The 26,001-nt window shown below is 36.8% G+C and overlaps 3 protein-coding genes across 27 annotated transcripts in view; 1 reads left to right on the top strand and 2 right to left on the bottom strand.

Annotated features, from left to right (window-relative positions):
- The window catches only part of madd (MAP-kinase activating death domain), a 53,703-nt gene extending 50,920 nt beyond the window's left edge, over window positions 1–2,783 (bottom strand). For 17 of the 24 annotated variants that reach the window (XM_041989885.1, XM_041989886.1, XM_041989899.1 and 14 more), the window contains exon 1: window positions 2,467–2,782. The gene's annotated coding sequence lies outside the window, so the exon portion shown is untranslated. Of the gene's footprint in view, window positions 1–2,466 lie in introns of all 24 variants that reach the window. The other 7 variants (XM_041989869.1, XM_041989895.1, XM_041989861.1 and 4 more) reach the window with 2 other exon arrangements.
- A 1,534-nt stretch (window positions 2,784–4,317) lies between these two features.
- nr1h3 (nuclear receptor subfamily 1, group H, member 3) lies at window positions 4,318–18,602 on the bottom strand. Of its 2 annotated transcripts, none has more exons than XM_041981363.1 (11): window positions 18,452–18,602; window positions 14,957–15,176; window positions 13,123–13,205; window positions 12,491–12,733; window positions 9,298–9,564; window positions 9,004–9,206; window positions 8,701–8,880; window positions 8,434–8,533; window positions 8,168–8,281; window positions 7,967–8,061; window positions 4,318–7,561 (listed from the first exon to the last, which is right to left on the bottom strand). In XM_041981363.1, exons 3-11 carry the CDS (start codon window positions 13,163–13,165, stop codon window positions 7,415–7,417), a joined length of 1,392 nt encoding a protein of 463 aa, XP_041837297.1. In that variant the 5' UTR covers window positions 13,166–13,205; window positions 14,957–15,176; window positions 18,452–18,602; the 3' UTR covers window positions 4,318–7,414. The 2 variants fall into 2 exon arrangements, with proteins under 2 accessions (XP_041837297.1, XP_041837307.1); XM_041981373.1 differs by having other exon boundaries at window positions 14,952–15,176.
- Window positions 18,603–20,687: 2,085 nt separating this feature from the next.
- On the top strand, window positions 20,688–24,019 carry LOC121638638 (ADP-ribosylation factor-like 14 effector protein). The gene is made up of 5 exons (XM_041983566.1): window positions 20,688–20,857; window positions 21,988–22,183; window positions 22,293–22,424; window positions 22,842–22,882; window positions 23,603–24,019. Exons 1-5 carry the CDS (start codon window positions 20,787–20,789, stop codon window positions 23,829–23,831), a joined length of 669 nt encoding a protein of 222 aa, XP_041839500.1. The 5' UTR covers window positions 20,688–20,786; the 3' UTR covers window positions 23,832–24,019.
- Window positions 24,020–26,001: the final 1,982 nt, after the last annotated feature.

The following is a 26,001-nucleotide window of genomic DNA, read 5'->3' on the forward strand; positions in this document are numbered from 1 at the left end:
AAAAGCCTAAAACAAAATATTGCCACAGTCAGGTGTAGACTTGTACAAAATACAGACCCAGCCCTTTTCTATTTCACAAAGCCATCAGTACAATGAATCTACATGCAGGTCTGGCAACATGAATGCTTCCTGGTAAAACGCCAAAATGGCTGTTTTATGAAGCAGCAGAGCTGTAGGCAGACTCATCCAGTACAAAGATATACAACCACAAAATAATTTTTTGATGAAGATGGAGGACTGAGCCGTGTCATAATAAGTGGGCTCAGTATTGAATTGTTTTGCTTTCTAAAAATGAAACTATAGAATCACAGAACCCTGTTTAATCTTCGAAGGCAAGATAATGATGTAGGTTAACCAAGAAATGAATCTCTTCAGAGTTGTCTGCAGGCAATAGTTACTGGTTATGTAAGCGTAGAGAGGAGATGAATATGATTCACAAGTCTCCAACTTGGATAGCATTTGTTGCGGGTCCAAAGGGAACCACAGAGGTTATCACAGAGGAAGACTGCTGTAGGTTTAAGTCAACAAGGCTATGCAAAAAATATATAGATATATTTATATACTGTATGCTTTTAAAAAGTATTAGTTGTCAGTATTAAAGCCAGACCGTAATGGATTATTTGAGACCGATTCCGATATTTGGCCGATTAATGTAAAAAAATATATATATATATATTAATTAAATGTCTTACTTTATTTTAAATTTGCATTTTGAATTTTTCTTTCTACGGAGCATGCAATAATATACCTGTTGATCTGAAGAATTTATTGTATGTATTGTGTTTCCACTATACAAACACCTCTGTATAGCTACATTTCCATGAGTAAATCTAAGGAGTCTGATCAGAATGGATCACTTTGAAAATTCAGATAAATGTTTTTAATTTATTTTTTTAAAGCAGGATTTTTGCCAGTACCCGTGTCTGAGTGATTCCTCTCACTAATGTGACACAGTCAACAGTCTCTGAATTTTACAAACTGTGTGCAATGGCAACTCAGGCTTTCAAAATAAGATGAAACCTTTTTGTTTATCCCTGAAAACAGCCTTAGACTCTTAACTATGAAGTTGCCAAAAATTATTGTAACATTCTGCTTTATCATCTTACCTTAACTTACTTGTGTGACTTTCTCACAACCAGCCTACAAATTTAAGAGTTAAGGACAAGAATGTGATAGAAGTTGCATTGACCTTGACTTTTCATAATTTAATTTAAATAAATTGAACCTCTTGTCAGAAAAGATGTGACAGATTGAGTGAAAGCAAGATTTCCTTTAGATGTTCCTGACATGTCACCATAAAGGTTTGGGATGAAAGGCAAGTCAAAGCCTTCTTCAACCACAAAATCTAAAGAAATTCCCTCAGGGTGACCATAACATGAACTTTATCATGGTCAAAATGTATTTAATGAACTCATTTGACATTTTACAACACTTAAATCAGTTCATCTTTGAGCTTTTTTTAAGTATCAATAAGTGAGCAGATCTTAAGCTGTATTACATCAAGATTAACACATATTAGTTATTATTTTGACTCAATCTACAAGATTTTTGGCTGAGACTAACCATTCATAAGTTTTCTTTCTTAAATCAATGAAGCAGATGCTATTCATCCTTCAGTTGTGTTGTCTACATGAACATGTAGTCTTCAAAACAGACCTCTTTACATAATGGTATACAAAATATACTGGTGTATAATATGTTTATGAAATATATCAACATAATAATCTGCAGCACCATGATGGCATAGGCTAGGTTTTTATTGGGTTGTCTGTTGTCAATAACTGCCTCTGTATTTACCTAAACGTCACGGTCATGTAGACCTTTGAGAAAATAAATGAACTGCCTTATCTCATGATCTCTCATGAAGCCTGCCACATGTCACTTCGTGACCAATATTGGTCTCAAGCTGCTCTGGACGAAACGATGCCTGAGGCGTTATAAATGGAGGACTTGCAGGGGAAAGCGATTGTAACGGAAAGCCGTCGTGGGTGTCAATGACAGAGCAATTTACCAGTTGTTGTGTGGACTCTACTAGTTCCTTTACACCCCAAATTTGGAGACAACTAAGCAAAATCGCTGACAGAGTGCAGAATACTAAATAAAATAGACAGTGAGGTGATGCCAACGCCTCTGAACAGCCCACTGAAGGTCGACCATATTCCTTCGGGTAGCGTGATCAGTTTTATATTTATGGCAAGCCTTGACTCGTCCTCGATGTTCAAATCACCGAAGCATCCTCTCACCTCCTCCGATAGCCTTATGCTCTTCTACGTCACGGTTGGATTAGCTAGCTAGCAAGCTAACAAGCTGCCGCGTCGCTAACTGTAGTTTGGGCGATTTATTTCACAAATAGTAACCTGATAAATGCCAAATACACTGGCTAAACCCCAAAACGATTCAGAGAAAACACCACAAGTGCAACGTGTGAGTTTAAAGAGCACACACACTGCGTTAGAACATCCTTACCTCCTTATATTAGCCTGTTAACTGCTAACGCTTGCTGCGAAGGCAGCTGCCACTGACGGCCTGGGTGCTGGGTGCCCTCCTCGGTCGCAAAGAAGGGAGAGGCAGCGATGTTTCTCTGAATTCAGCTTGATGTCTTTGCTGTTACGGTTGGTCATTGAAAAATCCTACAGTAACAATGACTTAAAAGGCTTGAAGGTCTGTCTAACTGCCTCGCAGCATGGTAAATGATGTGAAGTGTGTGTTCACCTCCCTGCTCGATGAACGAGTGGCTCGGTCACTTACAACCTGCCTTCACAACATCCTCCTCCGCCTCCTCCCCCTCCTCCTCCTCATCAGTCTGCAGGGAGTTCCGCATACTGAGAGCCTGACCTAACGGAAGCGATAAATAAGCATTGCGAAAAGAAAAACATTTAATGCTCCGCACAGAGGTGTTAGTGGTTTGCTCAGATATCAATTTGCTTTATTTTACGGCGTTTTATCACCTAATAGGATCGATCAAAGCCTTTTATAGAACCCTATGCATGGCTAAAACTCTCTCATTACCACCAAGCTCCGAAATCAGAAAAGTAAAGAAACTGTGGTGATAAGAAATTTATATGTTACCTTTATTATTAATACAACAATGCAAATGTTTTTTTTAAGAAAAAAAACGAGGCACGATTACTAGATATAATAAAATAAATCTTTAGACACTAAAGAGCCATTTATTATAAAAGAGACAGGAATTATAGTTATAGGATGCTGGTCATGAATGACCTGCAATATTCTTTATTGCAGCGTAGCTGAAGCAGCCTCTACCTGAAGATATTCTTGTATGATCACTATATTGTGTAAAGGTTGTGCTGGGTTGTCCACCTTGTTAAGAAGCTTGAGTATCAATAAATAAATAAATAAATAAGGCATTTTTAATACAGATTTGAGCAACATAAACTTGATGGCTTAATAAATAAATAAATAAATAAATAAATAAAGCAAGCAAGCAAGTCTGCCCTGTCCCTTCTTGTAGACACAATCAGTGTTACATTTCCAGTTCAGCTTGTTATCCAGGTTAGTTTGTTTTCAACCGTAACTGTGTAAAATCTAACAAAGTGACTCAAGAGTTAATAAGTTGTCACTGAAATTTGAAAATGACAATAAAACTTGTCTCTGCTTTTGGCTGGAAATCTAAGTGGAACTTCCTTCCCTGCAATTAGATAAATGACAACGATGTTTAAAAGTTTTTTTCTTTTTCCTTTCTTTCTTTCTTTCTTTCTTTTGCTCATTTATGGTGGTAATAATAATAATAATAATAATAATAATAATAATAATAATAATAATAATAATAATAATAATACAAGAATCTCAAGCCGATTTATTGATAACATTTTTCTTCCAAAACATGAAATTATCATTATTATCTTTGTGGAAACATATTGTCCTAAAGTATTTTTTTCTGGCCTTTATAAAAAAATACATAACTCTGGAAAGGATGATCTTGCAGCTAGATGTCAGACACTGATCTGTTGATGATTGTTTGCTGGCACCCTTTAGACTTTGTTGATTTTATTGATCATCTTGACTGCCAGGTTGATGAGGTGTGAGTAAAGCCTCTAACTTCAAGAACTCAAAGCTACTTTGCTACTGTATTCATTTTTGAAGCTGTGCTGCAGCCTTGTTCTCTGTTAGCAAAGCATAAAATTAAAGTTTTTAAACTTACTTAATATAATAGTCAATAGCAATGGGAATAAACTATAACTTGACTGGGCAGTCAAGGCAGACAACCATGAAGCGATTAGTCCAATTTGTTTTCCTGAGCAGAACATGTAAATCATACGATCTAACAAACAAGTGATTCAAGTGATCCCAAACACATCAGCACTACAGCAGAGCTTTAATTTATACTGTACATACAAAACAGAAGGTCTTCAGGAGTTACAAGTATTAAAATAGGTTTGCATTTCTATATATATATCAATGTTTACAGCGTCACCCTTTGAAGACAAAAATTAAATGACATCAGAAGTCACAATTACAGTATATACAGTACAATTGACCTTGATACCTACGGCTTTGACAAGTACATTAAAACCTTTTGAGCCAACATCTGATTCTTCTTGCATTGATTAGAGTACAGCAAACTGTGACATGATAGTTTCAGTTACATTGTATTCCCTCTGTCAATGAGCAAGAGATTCAACTGGGTTAACGTGGAAAATTCCCTCTCAATGTAAAGAAGGTACTTTTAAACTAAAATGTTAGTGTTTAGCTAAAAATAACCTGCAAACAAACCAAAAACTAAAAACAAACCTCACATTTGCATTGCAAAGGGACATGAAGAGACTTTCAAACTGGAAAAAAAAAATCACCAATATTAACTCTGAGTATGCATTTTCATATAAATCAACTTCTTTCAATACAATAAAATACAATATTTACGGGTAATGAGGTTGCAGGGCGATGCCAAAATGCTGAATTGCAATTGGGGTTAAAAAAAAACAAACAAACAAAAAAAACAAGGTTTGATGGAACATGTGGTCAAAAAAACACCAGACTTGTGTCATTATGTTCTCCTGTTAAAAGGAATAAATGGCTGGACATACCTTGCACATACCTTTACTGATATGCAACATTTCTATTTATTCAGGTGACACTGAAATGAGTGATGCAGTAAGACACAGCTAAACCCAGGCAGTAACAATGCACCAACTCATTTTATCCAGTGTCAAGAAAAATGAATGAACCGTGGCATATTTTAAAAAACTGAAGGAACTATTTCTGTGAAGACTCTGCAGCCTCACTCCGCTAATGATTCAGTAAAGACACTGATGCTTGTATTCAGTCCAGCCATCAACAGATGGAGCTCATTGTTTTATAAAATCATATGATGCATATTTTAAACTAAAGTCAAAAGGTGTTCACACAGTTAAATCCAACATGGTGATGCACCAGGCTTAGGCAATGACCATGTCATTAGATTTTTTAATCACCAGATTTAATAAGAGTTATGCTCATTTGCGATGTCCATATCAGGTCAGAAGACCAAACAAAAACACCAATTCAGACATGTTGGCTGACAACACAAACACAATTTTAGTTTGAATATTTGAATACTATTCTTCACTCAAACTGTTGCTCAAATGGAATGAGGACACATCTTTTGTCACCGTTTGTCGTATAATCGAAACGTAATGTCAGATTATAACTGCCGTCTCAAAGCAGTTGTTTAAAGGCTAAAAAGAAACCATCTGTTTAGACAGATCAGAAATCATTTCATTGGATTTTAATGGTGATGACTTGAAATGGCAATACACACAAATGACGAAGCCATCACTTCAAAACAGGTCGGCATGGTATTGTACCTACATTTTAAGTCTCTTGACTCAATAGAAGGGCAGCTAGAGAAGATTTACACTTATAAATTTACACCAAGACTCCTCAATTCTCCATTAAGCAGCATTTTATCTTGCTGCAAAGGAAAATGCACAGAAAACAAAGCACGAGTATAAACGTCTGAATCTTTGTAGTTATCAAAGTCAGTAAAAGTTCTAATGTTTCTCCTCTGCTCTGAGATTTTTGTACATTTTTTAAATACTCTTAACCAGAATCTGACCAGTTAAAGCTGCTCATTTTGAGTACATTAAAGAAATCATACAACCAACCTTTAGATCAAGACATTCATTTTGTGTGTCAGTTTTAGTTATACAATATATCAAAAATAAATGGCTGCAAAAGTTTCTATTCTGTTGAAATCAAATGTATTCTTCATCACTTCATTGCTAGAAATGAGTCACAATTGAAAAATGGAAAAGTACTGTTTTTCAATGAAACGAATAAAAGAACATGTCACATACACACAATGACAAACGATAATCAGGTCTTTCTAGTTTGGTTGTTTGTGAGTCCAACTTTGTCAGGATGGGGTCTCATTCATTGGAAAAATCCCAGCGCTCTTCGTTTTTTGTGTGTGTGAGCCACATACGAACCTTTCCATGAAATTTGAAAACACATTAGTATTACCTATTTTAACAAGGTACCAGTGCACAGAGTATTACAAAAAAAAAAAAAAAAATTCGCATCACAGTTTTTTTTGTAAATGACAGTAAAGTTGACCAGTCACCAACAGAATTTTACCATCTTTGCATTAGTATGCGATTGTACATTCTTGTGGAAACCTCTCTCATGTGTACAGTCTATACATTTTTGCGTGAAAATAAATACATAATTTGCATGAAAGTTAATGGGCATCTAAAATGACCAAAAAAGGTCCATTATGCACTTGAAAGAAAGCTAAAGTAATACAGAAATTTAACAAGCTTCCACCTTCTAAGGTTTACTTCCCACCACTTTACCTGAGCAACTACACCAACCTTTTGATTTCTCTAGTTACTCCAAGGAAACCAACTATCTGCTGCCATTTCACCATGCACAACACCAACTAGATGGCCAGATATTTTTAACTACACATTAACCAAGTGAATGGCAGGTATGAGTCTGCTCGAGTCCAACTCTACATCAATTTCTATCTACGGTATTGCACAACTGCAGATGTCACTTTTTCAACTGAATATGAGAGTGTAATCCTGACATTAAACACAGCCAGAGCCAACACCTGCTGATTTTAATTAGTAGAAGAGTACAGAGCCATAATAGAAACTGACATGAAGTTCAACTAATATTAAATCAGAGATAATTGGCTGAAAAACCAAATGTTGGAACCACAATCATGTCAGAATACACATGGAAAAAAAGGGTTAAAACAAAACTTAGTGTTCATGTTTCTTCTCATGAACAAAGATTTTTAACAGTCTGTTAGAGAGCAAAAGGACAATGATGCTCTCCTCCCTCAAGAACAATCTCAATGCAATAACCAATCCCTGACCAGAACGGCAGAAAGGAGTCAGTGATTTTGCTGGACACCACATCTGGCTCAGGGTTCATAAAGCCACAGAGCGCAACATCAGGGCTGCAGTCACTCATTGACGTCCCAGATTTCAGACAGTAGCGGGGGAAGCTTCTTGTCTTGCAGGCGAAGGGCAAAAACCTGCTCCGAGTGGACACTGCTTAATGTGCGAAGGCTCACCAGTTTCATCAGCATACGGGGGAACATCAGGTGATCCTGAGGAGATCACAGAAACGCAATTTAAACACCATTAGCAAAAGAGCCCCTAAACTTTGTGAGCACATTATGATTTGTCCTTTTGAGTGATTAAAATGTTTATTTTTAAAATAGTTTGTTAGGTTTCAAGACCTTTGATTATAAGAAAATAACTGTAGCCTTGTTTCAGATCATGTTAAAAAAAAAGTAAAAGTGGCTCACAATTACTAGGTGCATTACAATTTCTCCAAATAGCCTCCACCAGTGCACAACTGTTCTTGCAACAGTTCAAGGCCCCCCGCCAGTCTGAACAAAACGATATAACCTCAGACCTGACCCAATGTGCTTGTTGTCATGACGACAATCTGGTTATGCTGACACACTGACACATCTCAAGAGTAGAGGTTATGTAGTGCTAGTACTTACATTTGGTCTCTTTATCATGATGTAAGAGCGCAGTGCATCCACATAGGGCTGCTGTAGCCTCTCAACCAGGTCATGATCCTGCACATTTGGTCGATCTATGCGAAGCACAAAGCATTAACAGACAAGTTAGGTGAAGCATGAGCTCTGTGAGCCCCACATGCCGAAGATCAACTGCAAGTTATGTAGTTTACAGATTCTGACCTGCAGAAAAGATGTTGATGGCAATGAGCAGAGCATATTCAGCCTCATCAAGTTGCAAGTCATTCATTCCTTTAGAAAACTCAAAGATGGGGTTAATGAACTCAAACTGAAGCCCTACAGGGGGAAAAGATGACACACACAAAATAAAAAAAAAAAAAATTACATTAGAGGGAAATATTAACATACAAATATGTTAAGTTATATATACACACACATACATATATATATATATATATATATATATATATATAAGTGAGCAAGTGCACCTGCTTTGGCGAAATCCTCTTTATTATAACTAAAATCCTTTAGAAATGTAATGCTATCAATGGCAGGGTTGTATCGACGAGACGTCTCAAGCAGCATAATCTGAGGAAGACAAACGCTTGTGAGTGAAATACTGAAACAGAATCAGTAACTTTAGTGGTCAAAGTTAAAAAAAAAGATTTTCGTATCTTAAATCCTGAGAAGAAAACTTCATACTTCAGACTGGACACTGACTTGAACAGCTTTATTATCATTAATCAGCAACAAACCTCTATGGTAGATGTCTTCAACAGAGCTATCTGGTCTTCTCTTGTAAGCTCGAGGAAACCAGGAAGCTGCTTAGCAAAATCCACAATCTCCTGAACTGACATGATTGCGAGCTCGGTGAAGTGGGCGAACCGCTGTTGACGCACTTCTCGATTCTGCAAATCCTGACTCTGTGGCCACGGCTGCAATCAGTTAAAGGTAGTCAGGTACATCTAACTGTAAAATGTTTCAATAAGCATCAACACTGAAAATAGACTTCAGTTAATTCACAGGCACATACGTTTCCTCCATAGCAAGTCATTTACCGTCACTTTTGGTCGATCGAGAAAAGACCTCTTGTTGCATTGCTTCTGCATGGCCACCAGCTTCTCAATCATCTCCTGCTGTTGTGGATCAAGCGTGGCCACTTCCTGTGGAGGCGTGGGTGTTACTACAGTGGACGTGCGGGCCGTTTCCTCTTCCTGCTTCTTCAGCTTTTTCAATCTGATTTGTTCTTCAGAAAGCACACCTACAGATCAAACAGCACATACATTTTCACTAAATCTGAATCTCAAACTCACACATAAATGCAGTTTTACACTTTACACTCAGGCACTTACACTGCTCCAGCATGCCCGCCTCCCGACACTTGCGTAGGCGACACTGCTGGCACTTGCGGCGCATGTACATGTCCATTTCACAGCGGCCATTGTTCTTGCATGAGTATTGGGCACTTTTAATGACGCTGCGCCGAAAGAATCCCTTACAGCCCTCACAACTCAACACGTTATAGTGGAAACCGGAGGCCTTATCGCCACATACGCTGCACACCTCATTGCCCAGCATCTTCGGAGCAGGCCCCTTCTTTCTCTTCACTGGCTGGCCATCTACACACACATTTAAAAATAAAAGTTATGAAACATACCAACTGTTTTATAATATTAGTAAGAATTACAAGGGAACAAACATTTCCTCCATTTAGTCTGTCTATCCAAATTTAAACAGTTTTCCAAGGGGCTGCGTGTGAGAAGGCAAATATCTGCATCAGACAACAAGCTTTCTTTGAAGTTTAGGCAGCCATGTCCAAGTGTTGCAGCTTTTATTACTGGTGGAGAGAAAAGGTAGTTTTTTTTAGATGTACTGCAATGCAGATGTGGATTATTCGGAATCAATGTAGAAATATATTTTTAAAAACTGTTTTTTAAACTAAATTAATAACACAATGCAAAAGGCGGTACTACAGAAATGTGATGGCATGATGGCTGAGTGTGAAATCTGACCGGCACCCTCTGCATTAAAAGCTAGCATGTGGAAGTACCTCCGCTTCTATGGTTGACTTTGTTTGCTGGGAAAGTCTGGTTAGCTTGGAAAGGTGAATTCTGGTCCACCTACAAACATAGTTCTCTGTTTGCTTCAAGGGAACCTAATACAGGAAGCGGACTACAATGCAAAGGGCATTGTGGGTAAACAAAACCAAAAGATTTGCGCATGTATAACAAAAGGTGACTCTGGCAGGGAGGAAGTCAGACGTGGTTAAAGTTCTGAAATATGGTCAGCCTGAGACAACTAGGATCTGATGCAGCTCCATGTTTTGGATGTGGTGAAAACAAGCTGTCCTGCATTTACAAAGAGATAAGCGAGTTTTCTTCTTTGATGTTTGTCACAACTATGAGAAACCATGTAACTCGTTTCTACTCGGAAAGTAGTGGCATCTCACATGGAAAAATAAAAATAAAAAAAAAGCATCAAGATGTCTCAACAATAGTTTTATATACACATGAAGACTTAACGAGCATTAAGATGAATGAAACAACTGAATTACATCTGATCCGGTAAAGAAGATGACTCACAAGTTGTTTTCTTGGCTAAGATTTAAAATGATAGAAACTCCAAGAGATCAATGTAATTCTTGATTAAGAGCATTCTAAATTTTTCCCGAGTGGATGTCCACTGAAGTTTTTTGGTCCTTGATGTTGATGATTAAAGACTACACTCATATCAAGTTCAATTTTCTTCACAAGCAAATGTAAATCTGGCTACTGTTCCATTCAAAAGTTTGAAAGAAGCACACGACTCCCCTTTTGTAATGCTATCAATACCATTTGTCTGAAAGTGTCTACAACAGGTCCAAACAAGTGGAAGGTAAAATTAAGGTTAGAAGAAAAGAGTCTGGGGCATTAAACCGTAACAGTATGAACACATGCAGGAAAATGCTCCAAAATATTCTCTACTGCTTTCACACATTACCTTATTTGGTGATCTAGAGGGGATATTAGAAGGGAGCTGGCTTTGAAAATAAAAAGCAAAACAAACAAAAAAAAAAAAACTAACAAATATTGTGGGCATTTGCATTTCCACATGCTGCCCCTCTGGAAAATCTTCAACGAATGTACAGGGCTGCAGTGTATGTGAAAATTGCTTATCTGTAAAGAGAGCTGATAATTCATGGTGCATGCTGATGGTTAATGAATCACACTTTTTTATGTTGGCCTGTATAATTGCTGTTCACTGACTGGTTGATACTGCAAGTACATCCAAATGCATGTAGTGTAATAAATGCATAGTGACAGTCCCTAGCAATGACACTAGGTGTCCTTGTATATCCTCTACTCTTGTTTGGTTGGTGCAGAGAAGAAAACAATCAGTTATGTCTGCATGTTTCACATTAAACAAATATCTCCACTTGCTTCTCTTTCATCTCACATCAGCAATGATAAAAAAAAAAAAGAGGAAACATGCAAGGATGGAGGAGACAAAACTGCAAGTTTAGAAAATCCCTAGTTGCATTGCATCATTGCGATTTTGCTTCTGTGAAATCAAAATGATGCATGTGTTGCATGTGGAGCCACAGGATTTAAACAGCACTCTGCTCTGGAGATCACTTCTGTGTAGGATTCCTTTGCCTTTCCTGTCTCAGCTCCTCAGGAGCCTCTTATCCTTTTGTTTCATTGATGTGAAAGGATGTGCATTTAAGGGATTGGAAAATCCTTTAGAATGGTGGAGGGGGAATAGCTCTTATGATCCATGTGTGCTCTACCATATGAAACATCTTTTTTATAGTTTGGGCTACCTCAGTGGGAAGATCCTCTGAGCCTACTATGCCAGGGCAGACACAACGTGTTCATTCTTTTTTTTTTTTTTTTGTGCTTTACATACATTGCATGCAAGAACTAATATGCTGATTCTCACACATTTACCTTATTTTTAAATAATTGTTTTTTATATTAAAAATTTTGTCCCCCCCCAAAAAACAGCCATGATTACCAACAAGTAGGGAGCCTCAACTGCCATTTTAAAATGGTATCAAATAAATTTTTCAGTTATTTTTTCTTCCTGTCCTTAACGCAGACACCTGCCTATTATGCAGACAGGAAATTGTCTGCATGAGAGTGTATCTCATCCTGACAAATCTCCTGATGTGCAATGCATTTATGAGAGGGAAACGGTGGAAAAAGTCTGGACATTTTTTCTGGTGTTGAAATGAAAACTCCTATAGATGAGTAAAAATGAGCATGCTCCAAACCAAAAATCATAAAAACCCCAAACTACAGGATATTTTCTCAGATTATAGGTGTGCTACTGTAGCAGGAAATACATTTTTAAAAACTGGTTCATCGGGTCTAAAGATGCCGTCATACCAGTTGTAATACAAACACTGCCGTGCCTGAACTGGGCTCATATATTCCCTTTCAGGATGTTGGTGAAAGTGTTCTCTATGTCTTTCAAAATGCATGCGGTATTTCATTCAGGTTTATAAAAAGAAAACTTGTCCTAGATATATATATTTCTTGCATTCCACAGCTATTTCCTCACCTATGCTGGCAGATGAATCACCTGCAGCTGGATCCAGCTTAATATCATTTGGCTCTACTGGCAGAGGGCTGCTCATGTCAGTGAGTGAAGGGCCATTATGAGGGGGGCCGAGGAGGTCATCTGGCTGGGAGAGGGCGGTCAGTGACAGCAGGCCATCTGGCTTCATTGTGGCGCTTCGTCTACTCTCCTCAACCATGCAGTCCAGCTGCAGCTCAGAGGCCCCGTCAAACACCTTACTCTCATCTGAGAACATAAAACAAAGACCCTTTGTTGAAAACCGTTTCCTCCCATCTTTTCCGTTGTGATAGGTGTCCAAAACAAACATCCATGTTTAGAAGCAATCAAATGTACACAATAGAATTCAAAATTAAAGAAATAAAACACAAGCAGCTGGAAATGCTCCTTTGTTAGATGCTTGTAAATAAAAATTCACCACACGTAGATATCCTGCAGGTAAAAGATTTAGGAGACAACAGCACGAGAATATATATATATATATATATATATATATATATATATATATATATATATATATATATGCACACTGGCACAATGAGATGTATGGCAAGATCCAGTCTAAGTCTGATCTGTCACTAAGGTTTATGTGGTGTGAAAAAGGCTTTTCCTCTTACCATGACCAACATCTGGGATATCAGTCACAGACAGCGTGGACATCTTCTGCACAACAGTTTGTCATTACGAAATCAACGTGTTCCTGTGCAATAAAAACAGTAAACATATTCAGTTACAAAGGCAGTGTTATGTTTTTAAAAAAAGGAAACAAAAACTAACTTCAGAAAATTAAACTTCCATTTGGTTCTTCTTATTGGAGGGTTTTACAAGGTACTGTACATGTCTACAAAGAGTATAAGTCTGAATATAAAGGACAGCTTGGGTCCTGAAAAATGTGCTTCCTACATGTTGAAAACATCACATGACACACATCACCTCTAAGTGCACTGAACAGGCAGAAAGACTTCCACAACATAGTGATAAACAGAAATGTGGAATTAAACCTTCTGACACTCTTGGTAGATAGTGTGACTGCTTGAGGAAAACAGGGATGTGGTTTTACTGCAATATGATGGATACATTATTCTGACCATACACAGCATTATGTCATTCCTTGAAAGATTTCAAATGAACTAAATCTTTCTGTAATTTCAGATTCTGCTTGTACAAACGTGTGTTACAAAGCCAGTTGGATGCAAAAGCAGAAATGAAAGCCTGTCATGTGGCACGTACAGATAAAAGTCAGGAAGCTGATTCAGCAGACATACAAGCATCATTTCTTTGCTATTCTTAACCTGCCAAACAGGAAAGAAAATTTCTGCCATCTCGTGGGATAACGCATTTTCCTGTTAATCCCTACCGATAATAACTTCTTACTTTTGTAACGGCTTGGTTTTTATTATTTCTTGATCATATAGTGAAGAGCAAATATGTAAGAAACCATGATAGCAACAGTGGAAGATAAGCTGAGTCAGTTGGCTGCAGTGTTGCAGTCTAAAACGGTGTTTCTCAATCCAGGTCCTCAGGACCCACTGCCCTGCATGTTTTAGAGGAAACTATATTTTAACAAACCTGAATGAAACGAATGTCTTAACAAATGTTAACTGGCTTGCAAAGAAATTGATGAGAAAGTTCATTAATCTGAATCAGGAGTGTTTGAGTAGGAATATGTCTATAGTGGGGCAAACACACAGTTTATCAGGCCGTCTTGTAAGATTATCCTAAAAGATAATCCTGTGGTCTCAGGTGTGTTAAGAGTGAATCTGTCCTGACAACTGGCTCTGAAACGGGTCGTGGCCGACAATCGCAAATATTAAACATATATTAAACAAAGTTGTGTCTCTGTGGATTGTGATGTGAAAAGGAATGTAGCCAATTCAGAAGCAAACTTCTAAGTATGTATACTGAGTATCCTACCAAACCCTATCAAGTTACCAAACTAGCATTACAGACCATTTAAAAGGCAAAGAACGAATACTAATTTAGACTAAATAAAAAATTACATAACTGTTGCCAGATTATTGTCATAAGAAATTACAAGGAAAAAGCTGCAATAAAGCTGCTATGTCGCAGATGACAGTTATTTGCCAAGCCCAACTGATAAGCTCCTAAACGCCACAGCGGATGAGTAAGGCAGACATTGTTCCAAAATTAAAAGCTTCCACATAACATAATAAGAAAATTAATTTCTTATTCAATTAATTTTTAAATTTCTTAAAATTAACCTTTAAATAGCGGGAGTTATGACTTTGGTTACTTAAGTTTTAGCTAATACCACACGAAATAGATGCAAATCTAATGAATCCATATAATATTTCAAATAATCAATACAATTTAAAATTATACAAGTAAATTTTTAAAAGATTGTTACTTTGGATAAAAAAAAGACCAATTTCCCCCAAATTAATCTGAAACATTGACTCTGTGACAGTTACAATGGTGGACTGACCTTACCTCTGAAGTTGATGTCTTATTTATCGCCTATTCATCTTGCCCATGTGTGTCCACAACCTCAGTCTGTCAATATCTTTGGGTTGATGGAGGACTGGCTTGCCCGAGGAGCCTTACAGGATGCCAAAACCCCTGTGACTTATTGTGCAGAGGTTTTAATGACTTGATGTCTTGAGGAGGGTGAGTAGGAAAGAAGTCCCTTTCTGCAATGCCCTATGGGAGACTGGAGGGAAAACAGAGGGGGAGGGAGGAGGCAGGGTGAAAACGGGAACATGATAGGTTACTATTGGTCATTTGCATGGCTCTTAAATCCCAGAAGCACAGTGGTGGTTTTGGGCCATTTTCTCTTTAAGAACATAAGCATTTATTCAAACAGAATGCACATACATCAAACAATGACCCAATCTTTTCTCCACTTTCTGAGATATAACCAGCACTTTGGTCCCCTAAAATCCAAGCCCACCACCAGTCAAACTTTTTCCTCACAAAACTATCTAAGTATAATGTCACTTCGGAAGAGCCGGGTAGAAGTCCAAGTTTGATTTCTGAACATCCTAAAGTGGATAAAAGACACTTGTTATCTGGTGTAGACAACTGGCATAGTAATCAAAGATAATGTGTTTTATTGACTGAATTAACTTTCTTCGGTTGTAAAAAAATCCCCTTGCTTGGAACCCCATGTCATCTCCACCCTGGTCTTGTTAAAGTCCAATGTCCCCTGCATCTTATCAGTCTGCCACCTTTGTCCATGAGCATGTTTTCATCAACTGCTGGAAATGAAAGCACCAACAAAAATCAATAAGGCAAAATGAACATGTCTTTCGTTGACTTCATGTTGTTACCTAATCTTCCCTGGCAAGGCATGAAAGGTAAATGATCTACATGCACAGACGTAGTGTTACTGCAGAACAAAGTATTCTTTCATTAACGACCTGAATTTGCCGTTTGTTAGCTGTCACAGAAGCTGATAAAATTAGCTAAATTATTTACTTTAAAATGAGATAAAAAGATAAAAAATTATCTTACATGTCATCTAGTTAAACATCCATGTGCCCAATGAAAGACAATTCCACAATTCATTTTAATTTTCAGTTGTCCGCCCATTAATCAGTATAATTTAAATATTTTTTTTTTGTCATTTTCAGGGTTAAAAGAGTGAAAACTACTGAGTGCATCACATAATATTTCATTTTCATTAGTAAAGTCAGCCATTGGGAAATAACTTTGTCAGCAACATGCTAGCAGGTTACATAGATGATTGACAAAGAAATAGCTGCGTTTATATGTATAACCCCCCCACCCCACTGTGAGAAAGTTGGTGTGAAAAATACTGTCCGCTGGACTGAGTGGGAAACATCGCATTTTCAAAGTCTCAGCGTAAGAACGGATGCAACTCTCTGTACTGATGCAAAAAGAAATCACCACATTCAGCAACAACTTGGTGTCAAAAGGAAGGAGTCAGTGCTTTCAGGAATCACAGTCTACACAATGCTTCAAAGTTCCCATGTACACACTGATGGAAGAAGAAGTTCATGTAAAGCTTGCAGATCCACCCTGTTTTCACTTCTTCTGGCAAGACTGAGTGAGGCTGTGCTGGGACATAGGTCACCAAACTAACAGAAACAAAGACACAAGGCAACCTGAACAAACAGCAGGTGCAACTAAGATCCTATCTGTGTATCTTGCTTATGTTGTTTAGAACTCTTAAGATCTATTCACATATTTTTCTGGGTTTTAGGTGAGGAAACTAACAGGGCCAAACCTTTAGCTTGTGCGTGTAGTTCACTGCCTATTTTTACACATTCACCATCACTATCTTGTTGTAGAAGCTATCTTCTATTCATCCTTAGATTTCCTTTACAGACAGTGTGATGTTTGCTCCCAAAATGAGCAAATATTTTATATAAATCCCCTCTTAACACTTCTAGTGATGTTTAATGTGCCATCTGCTACAAAGCAAACCTAAAGTGTGACTAATCCACCGTTGCTTACAAGGTGTTTTATCAAACAAACCTTTGTCCAAAGCAACTTGTAAGCTCTGGTTTACTTTCATTTGTTGGCAGGGCATATGAAAAGCAATTATTTGCAAACTTCTGAATGGAATGTATCAAAGCTTGCTGACTATCACCAACTATTAATCATTCTTCATTCCAGTTTTCCACCTCAAATCTGTCAAAGGAAAAAAGTATTTTTTCCCCTCAAAGGCAGCTCTACGTCACAAGCAGGTGAATGTGCAGTTACATTATCTCAATAACATTGATGATTTTTCATCTGTATTGAAGATCATTGTTTTTCTTGACCTTATGACAGGCTCCAAAGTCACAGAACATTGTTCAAGGAAAGCCTAAATTAGAATATCAATTTTGTTTATTCAGTTGATTATTCCAGCACAACCTTGAACTTACAAATTTAAACTTAATAACCACAGTCTTTCAGATCCTACTCATGTAAAGAAGTAGTATAGAGATTAAATGAAAAAGCAGTTTTCTTATATTATTTTCCTGTTCTGAAGACATCAGAGAGTACATAATCAAGTCATATCATTTTAACCAAATTTGAAGCAGCTGAACATTTAAGCACCTGAAATGATTATGATCATTTCAAACAGGCTAAGCCATGAAAGGCTAATTAGTGTCAGAGATTTCAGTGCTCACTTCTTTTACTATAAACTTGGATGATTCATAAATTATTTTTCCTGTCTAAATGTTGCTAAAGAGGATCCCTCTTTAATTATACCACCTGTCATTTGAAGAAAAGTTGCTCTTCCAGTCATTTAACTGTTTACAGTTGCAAATTTTGACACGGGCTGCTCAAACGTTTACATGCCTCAGTATGTGGGTGGGTTAGAGACATTCAGATGTGTTTAGTATTACCCTTGTTCAGACAAAATAAATAGATTAAAAATTTTAACAAAAGCAAATGAGTAAGATCGCGCAGCCTGGCTGTGTAAAATTATATGAGCTATTTAGCTATAACAGCTATTATTTTTAAACAGAAAAAAAGAGCAAAAATGTCATTTTTTTACAATCCGCGCTTTTGGGAGTGCAAACGAAACACCTTACAACATCTTTCAGGAGGTGTGTTCTTAAAATCCCTGTAACAAATTGCATGGTTGTGCTGATCACAAACTTGATGCTAACATTAGCCAAGTTAGTTAAATCATGTTGACATTTTGCTTACATGCCTTACGACAATAAACAAACAAAATGATACTAACAACAGGATCAGACGGAAAACATTAGCTAGTTAACAATATGGGCAGTTGACTGTGTCGAGCGTTTATTCACCAACCACCAAACAATTTAGTAATAAAAACAATAGGATGTTCAGGTGAGATTAGCTTCATGGTCAATCCACATAAGGCCAATATCGTAAACGTTAGCCTAACACCCCCACACACGATACAAACTCCATATTAACAAGTTCAACTTAGCTAGCTTAGGTAACTGTAGACTAGGGGTACTTCAAACACATCTGGAAATGAAAGAAAAAACTTACCAGAGACTTCACCCCTTTGTGACTGCTTATCGGTTGGTTAGGGTGGGCTACTTCGTCCAGACGTGGTTCCTGACAGCAGCTTTGACAACCGAAGCTAACACGTTAGCTCGCTATTCAGCATAGCTACATCATGTGATCGAGCCGCCCCAGGCAGCTCAGGCTGTGGCTGGCTGTCGCAGCAGGAAACACAGAGGGACAATGAGCTTTGCGGCCCCGGCGTATGTCTTACAGGCAACTGGAGCGTGTACACGCCGCACATTACTCGGGTAGGGTCTTTAGGTTTTATGTTACTGAAAATATGTATTATTAGATATTATCCAATCATAGTGTAAACTATAGTAAATAGCTGCCAAAACACAAATATTATTTTGCCACTGTTGGGTTAATGTGGGTGCTTAATGTAAAAACATGAATTCTTCTTCTTCTTCTTCTTCTTCTTCTTATTATTATTATTATTATTATTATTATTATTATTATTATTATTATTATTATTATTATTATTATACACTACAAGTGATCCAGTTGCTGCAATAATGTTGTTGTTGGTTGTTTGTGTTCAAAATATGCAACAAACTAAAAGGAAAAATGTTAAAATACAATGGCCATGTGTTATTATGTTGCCCATCTTCTGTGAACAAGACTTTGCCATTGTTATATTAAGTAATGTGACAAGATGGGTTGTAGATGATATTTTATTCGTTCAAATCTTAATTTTATTAGGAGATAAGATCCTGATATCAGGAATGTTCTGATCAACACAAACAGCACCTCAGAGTAGTAGGAGTTACCAAAACTATGCACAAGAGATGTTCACGGTTATATACACAAAAGGCATAGATGTGGACACCACATTAAACAAATAAAGTCATCAAAACTGTAAATGCTATGATCCAAATAAGTGTAGTTTTACTTTCATGTTTGAGATTTAAAAGAATTTTAATTCATTCAAATGAAACAAGAGCAGTTACGTAACTGGGACGTTGGGGCTTGTGTTATAAATGTAAATAAAAATGGAAATAATTAAAAAAAAATTTATATAAGTAATTATTTTAAATCATTTAAAAAGACACAATAGTGCACACATTTTTAAATTATTATAGGTGCTCTGACATCATCATAGGGTAAATTAATTGACTTAAGCTAAAAATGTAAATATTAATTGACTGAATATGCTTCAGCAGTTCCATCTTTTATCAACAAGGAAGTATCAGAATGATGGTTGGATATTTGACCACTCATCTGGTAAGAATTGTCAGAGTTCAGTTAAACCTGTCAAATTCTTGTCATAATCTCAGATTATCACAGTAAAATAAATAACTTTTTTCATTAGTATTGGGGGTCAGGACTTTGAATGCGCTATCCAAAAACTTGCCTGCTTCATCCTTTCACGAACAGCTTGAAGTGTTTGCTGTCTTTTTGAAACACTAAAAATGTGTCCAAGCTTAAACTGTCCAGCAGTTTGTTTTGGTGTTTTTGTTTTTCTTCCTTTAATTTTTTATCTTCTGAAACCACAAGACCTCCCTATTAAACTTTAGTAAAGATGTGCTAGACAGAATGTTTGGTAGAAATATGTTTATATCCATCTATTTTAAAGAAAGAAGATTAACCATAAACCATATATCTATGGCAGTCATTATACTATCTTTGTAATGCCCCTGAAAGGTTGAACACAGGGTAAAAAAAAAATCCATACGCTCATAATAAATTCATATGATTCCTCCTAAATTCATTGCAACAATAAACTATAGTCCATAGTGGTATATTTGTAGTTTACTTTGCAATTTCTGCAAAGTACTCATTTAATCACTGACTCAAAAATTATTTGAGACATATTGTGTTCCACATTAACTTTAACATTAACTTTTTTAATAGTGATATATTATATGGTAGAACATGCGCTCATAAATAAATGAAGAAAAACACTAATTAAAATAAATGAATAATTGGAAAATTCATTCTACTTTGTTTTTAAGACTTGCACAATGCATATAATACAACATAAAGCAAAAAAAGTATTAAGGTTTTAACAGTAAAATGCACAGTTTATAAAACTACATAAAAATTTCTAATTACTATTACTGTTCAGATTATTTAGTTATATATATAATATATATTTATGATAGAAATGTAACAGCTATGTATGTACGATGGTAGAGTCTAAATTCTGTGTACTTCCGTAAAACGCCAGTAGAGGGCAGAGTGACAACATGAAACAGGAAGTTTGAACAGAGTATGCTTTACTTCCGCCAAAGAAGAAGCCAGTCCACAACAGTCGTGTGTTTACAATTTATCCCCCATACGTTTTCAGTCCAATCGTTTCCAATAAAAGGACAGCATGCCCGTAATTTGTGCGGCAACGGGGTGCAACAATAAGTTTGTCAAGGGGTCAGAAATAAGATTTTACCGGTAAGTTTTCACGGATCAAGTGGAACGTAGGTTCTGAAGTTTTACTGGATAACATTTTAAGCTAGCTTATTGGTTAATTTGATGAGATAAATTTTATGCGCGTATTTTGGAAATAATTTTAAGACTATATTTAACTGAAAACAATGCAGATAGTTTCATAATTCCTAAACTAAAATTTTATTGCAAGATATTATTTGTAGGGAAATCTATATGCAAGAAGGAAAGACAGAAAATGTAACACTGCATGCTCTCTCAGATGTAGCTGCTTCAAAAACCAAACGTGATTCTGTCTTTGGAGCCACTTCACGGACACCTGAAAAGTGCTGTTTGAAGGCAACTTAATACTCTACTATCAAAATACAAAGAGCATAAACTCTTATTTAGGATCGGCTGAGATGAAGTGGAAAACATTGTTTGAACTCTGATAAAGCAGTAAATAATATTTGATGCATCCTTTGGAGCAGTAAACCAGTGTAATGGTCCACATAGCACGGGTAAAATGCACATCTATGAAAGCACCATAAATACTGAATGATATATACAAGTTTTAGAGCAACATATGCATAGATAATTTCATTTTCAGGGAATTCCTTGAATATATGTTTACTTAAAATGGAGTCATCTGCAAGTATTCTTAACTACATGTCACCAGGGTAAACTGAGTATATATATATATATATATATATATATGAAGGTACTTCTAACGCTGTACATTTGATGAATGCTTAGCGAACCCTGCTCTATTTACATTATCAGGCTAGTTTAAAATATTATATATATATATATATATATATATATATATATATATATATATATATAATATTTTAAACTAGCCTGATAATGTAAATAGAGCAGGGTTCGCTAAGCATTCATCAAATGTACAGCGTTAGAAGTACCTTCATTGGTCAAAGCAGAATTTGTACAGATGCTTTGAAATAAACAATTGTAAAATATGGATGATATTGTTAGCATATAACAAAAACAGCATAAATAATTGGCAAGAAAAGGAGTTGAACATTTTCAGCAAAACAGGATCCGATTGATTTTGAAGATTTATTGTTATTGATAGATATAAGAGTTATCATCCTGCAGTTTGGTCTGAAACATTTCCTCCCTCTTATATTTGTCAGGTTCCCTCTTAGCAAGCCTCAACTTTCCAGCAAATGGGTGCAGAGCCTTGGGATGAAAAACTTCATTCCGACTACCAACACTTGCCTCTGTTCAGAGCATTTCAGGAGCGACTGCTTCAGGGACTACAATGGCAAGCAGTTCCTGAGAGAGGATGCAGTGCCCACCATATTCAGCCAAGGGCAGGACTCCTCAAAGGTGTGATCTTTAACATTTTGTTTTCAGTCTGAACAAGTCATCTTCTTTTTCTTTTTTATTTATGAATTAATTTATTTTTTCTGTATATTTTACTGTTCACATTCTGCAGATTGAATTACGTAAAAGAGGAGTTATACCAAAAGAGCCAAATGTGGCCAATCAAATGGCAACACAAGCTGACAGAGAGAGAGAAAGAGCGAAAGAGGCCGCTTTGCGCAGAGAAAAAAGAGGAGGATTCAGGGTGAGTTTTCTGATACTTTTGTCCATCAGCAGAGACTGTTTTGTCCTCTTAAATGCGACTGTTTTTTATTAGAAAAAAAACAAGTTGGCTTTGAATAATTTAGGCATTATAGTCAATTTTCTATTAAGAATACTTAAAAGGGCAACAAAAACAACAAAAAGTTTTTTATATGTAAATATAATCAGTGCTTCTAATTTACTGTAATATGTAATGAAAATGGAACAAAGATTGTGTAGCAGTAGGCTAATAATACTATCAAAGGCATTACTTATGCCAGAGCTAAAAAAAAACATTTAAAGTTAAATGAATTCTGTAATATAAAACAATTTAGATTGTTTTAAGAGCTTTAATCAAAATTCATAATTCAGATTTCTGTCGCAAATTCCTAAATTATGAAATGTACTGATGCTTTTTCAGGGAGGACGAGGAGGTCGTGGAGGGAAACAGCTGTCTGACAGGTGGGATGTTTCTTTGCTTTCATCGTATCTCCACTGAGTTTGACTTGGCTGAGTTTGCAGGTCTTTGTTCTTGTTCTCCCATGGGACAGAACAACAGGCTGTTTTCACTATGCAGTAAATAAACATGGTTCTGTTCCACTCACATACAAATTAGATTTGGGTGGAAATGATGCCTCAAGAAGTATAATGCACTTCTTTTCGGATTCATGTAACTGTGTCCTTGGACTGATGGTGGTGACATACCTCACTTTTCTGCGATTATTGGTGTGAAGAACACAGAATATTTAATAATCGACCAGGAATTTTAATGATAAATTCTATTTATTTAGTTATTTTCACGACAGTAGCAATAAATTGAATGTTGGGAGAAACATTTTCCTTTTGGCTCCGGAGGGTTTAATTGGCTTATTGAAATCTGACACATGGTTTAATCATTGTTTCACAGTGAATTGAAAGACGAAACTGTCCCCAGGTTGTTCTTCCACTCGTAAAAATTAATTGGCATTGCCAGGCTGTGTTAGTAAATGTTGAAGTATGCGTGGATGGTTCATATTCTGCTGTGATCACTTTGTGCTGTCATAATGTGAGATATAAATAAAAGTGGAAAAAAGTAATTATAGAAAACTGCTGAGTGGAAAAGGCTTCAGGAAAAGAAGAACTTAAGACTGCTGCATCAGAGAGAACAGATCACATCATGTCAGCTTTAAATCTTCATCACAGGCAAACGATTGCAGCCAAAAGCAGAGTGTACGACAACAAAGGCCGACTGCTCTCCAACGGGAAAGACATGTGTGACTGTCTGGATGTGGACTGTATGGGCTGCTTTTACCCCTGCCCCGAGTGTGGATCGCGCAAGTGCGGGGTCGAGTGTCGCTGCGACAGGAAGTGGCTTTACGAGCAGGTGGAAGTGGAGGGTGGAGAAATCATTCGGAACAAATTTGCTGTTTGATTATCAAAGACTCCTAAATGTTAGAGTAAGGGGGATTTCGAGGGATTAAATTTTCCTTCTCCCTGAGTTCAGTTGTAAGTCTGGACCATTTCAGACTGTGAAGCTTTGTAAAGAAATATTCAGCAATGTTAAATGATATTTAAAGCTTTTTTTCTGTACCTTTGTGTTAATAAACATTTTTTTCTTAATTTTTGCTGTCTGCACAGTCCAATATGCTTCAACGTCACCAGAGGTGGAAAGAATTTAACCTCAAATATCCAAATCACTCAAGTGTAATCCAGATTTGACACAAAATATTTTCTTCCTTGCCTACTTTGCTTACTCACAGCAGAGAACGTTTTCCTATAAATCACATTTATTCATGTTCTCTTTGTAGAGATTTTTTATTTTTTTAGATTTTTGGTCCAAAAATGTTTAAGATTACCTTTTTTAGCAGCACATTTTTTAATTCACCTTTAAAAACCACCTTTAACATTCATGTTTCTTTGCTCTCAACTAGCAGATTCTTTTTCTTTGAGGACTTGGTATCACATGGTAAGCTGAAAAGATGAAGAAAAAGGTGTATTATTTAACAAAAATTACATAAAACTCTGAGGTGCACTCCATGCATGGGAAGCCACATACTCTTCATTACATATGACCTTGAGTTTATGAACTAGCAAAAGTAGGAAAAGCTCATCAAATTCTCCTAAACAGTTGGTCTATCTGGCTTTTGTATTCTACAGGTCAGTGTTATGTAACTTGTTTTCAGGTGACAAGAAACAGGGTAGGTGACACTGAGTGAAAACCAAACAAAAATAATTGTTATGGTAAGAAATAAGCTTATGTATGAATTTACAACGGTGCTTGAAAATTTTAGCTCTGTAGATATTTCTGTATTTTCATGTAATGACACAAAACACTCACATTTCCAGGAATAGATGATGGGCTAATATTATATAAAGTGGCACAAACTTTGAGGATTACAATTCAATTAAAGAGGAATAAAGTTAATGTTTTGGAATGACCCAGTCATGTGCTGACCTCAATCATCCGTCCATCCACTCATTTTCTTCTGCGACCAGGATGCATCCTAATCAGATGCCTGAATGACCTCATCTGACTCATGCTTATAGACTGACCTCAAACACACACCTCAACATGCTTCAAAAACCTTGCCTGGAAAAGGGAAACTGGGGCACCATCCTGGGAGCTTGCCAGGGAGCTCCTAATTGTTAAGACTTGGCACCTACGGCTCAGCCAAACCCAGCCCAAGTGGGCTACCATCTGCTGGGAGGGATTTCCAGGTTGAACACAAAGTGAGGTGGGTGGCAGGTGAAGGCGGGACCATAGGTGTAATGTTTCCCAGTGTCACAGACAGGCTATTGGCACATTAATTGAAAAGAAGCGTTTTGAAGGATGTAAAAGTAGCAGTCCATATGAAGAAAACCACCAACATGGAGTTGAGATTGTTCTGTACTGAAGAATGCAGTGAAACTGCCTCCAAACTGATATGCAGGCCTGGTGAATAGTTCATGGAAAAGTTTATCTGCAGCTGCATTTCTTCCCACTTCTTTTTCATGAGAAGTATCTCTGTGTTAATGAGCAATCTGATAATTCTATTATTTGAAAATCAGGTCTCGCTGTACATCAGTCCAGTTTTCAGTGAGAGGGTATCCTTCCTAAATGAATGCATACCCACTTTTTTTATAAGCAACATTCCATTATTCCACCAGGTTATTAATATGATGTTACAGTATATCAGAACTAACTCAAGACAATAAATGCAGCGTTACCATAGTTATCCAACATGAATTAATGACCTTGTTAAAATAGCAATACTTTGTTTTATTAGGTCATTTTGCCTGATTACAACTAACTGGACACAGCAGAGAACTAATCATTTCACCTCTCCCTCCTAACTGATCTAAGGCAGCAGGCAGCCAGCATGACACAGCAGTTCATCGCGCTGGCTAGAGACCGAGTTGCAGACCTTCTCAGACATTAATGTCTCATTTATACACACCCTGCAGTCCTTGAGCTCAGCTGCAGGTGAAGGGCAGCTTTGCCTCATAGCATCTGCGTATTTCCAAAGAATTTAAGCCAGGAATGAAAGTCAGGACCCTGCCAGACCTGAATTCTGCAGTACAACACTGTTGGAAATGTTACTTTTAATGTGTGTAAATAAAAT

This window comes from Melanotaenia boesemani, chromosome 1 (assembly GCF_017639745.1).
Source record: "Melanotaenia boesemani isolate fMelBoe1 chromosome 1, fMelBoe1.pri, whole genome shotgun sequence".
Classification (NCBI taxonomy): Eukaryota; Metazoa; Chordata; class Actinopteri; order Atheriniformes; family Melanotaeniidae; genus Melanotaenia; species Melanotaenia boesemani.

Coding starts and splice junctions, on each gene's coding strand:
- nr1h3 (XM_041981363.1), bottom strand. CDS start 13,165: ATGTCCACGCTGTCTGTGACTGATATCCCAGATGTTGGTCATG. Junction 8,282..8,433: donor AGAGGATTTCGCCAAAGCAG/GTGCACTTGCTC, acceptor TTCCCCCTGTAG/GGCTTCAGTTTGAGTTCATT. Junction 7,562..7,966: donor TCATGATAAAGAGACCAAAT/GTAAGTACTAGC, acceptor TGATCTCCTCAG/GATCACCTGATGTTCCCCCG.
- LOC121638638 (XM_041983566.1), top strand. CDS start 20,787: ATGCCCGTAATTTGTGCGGCAACGGGGTGCAACAATAAGTTTGTCAAG. Junction 20,858..21,987: donor TCAGAAATAAGATTTTACCG/GTAAGTTTTCAC, acceptor TATATTTGTCAG/GTTCCCTCTTAGCAAGCCTC. Junction 22,883..23,602: donor GGGAAACAGCTGTCTGACAG/GTGGGATGTTTC, acceptor TCTTCATCACAG/GCAAACGATTGCAGCCAAAA.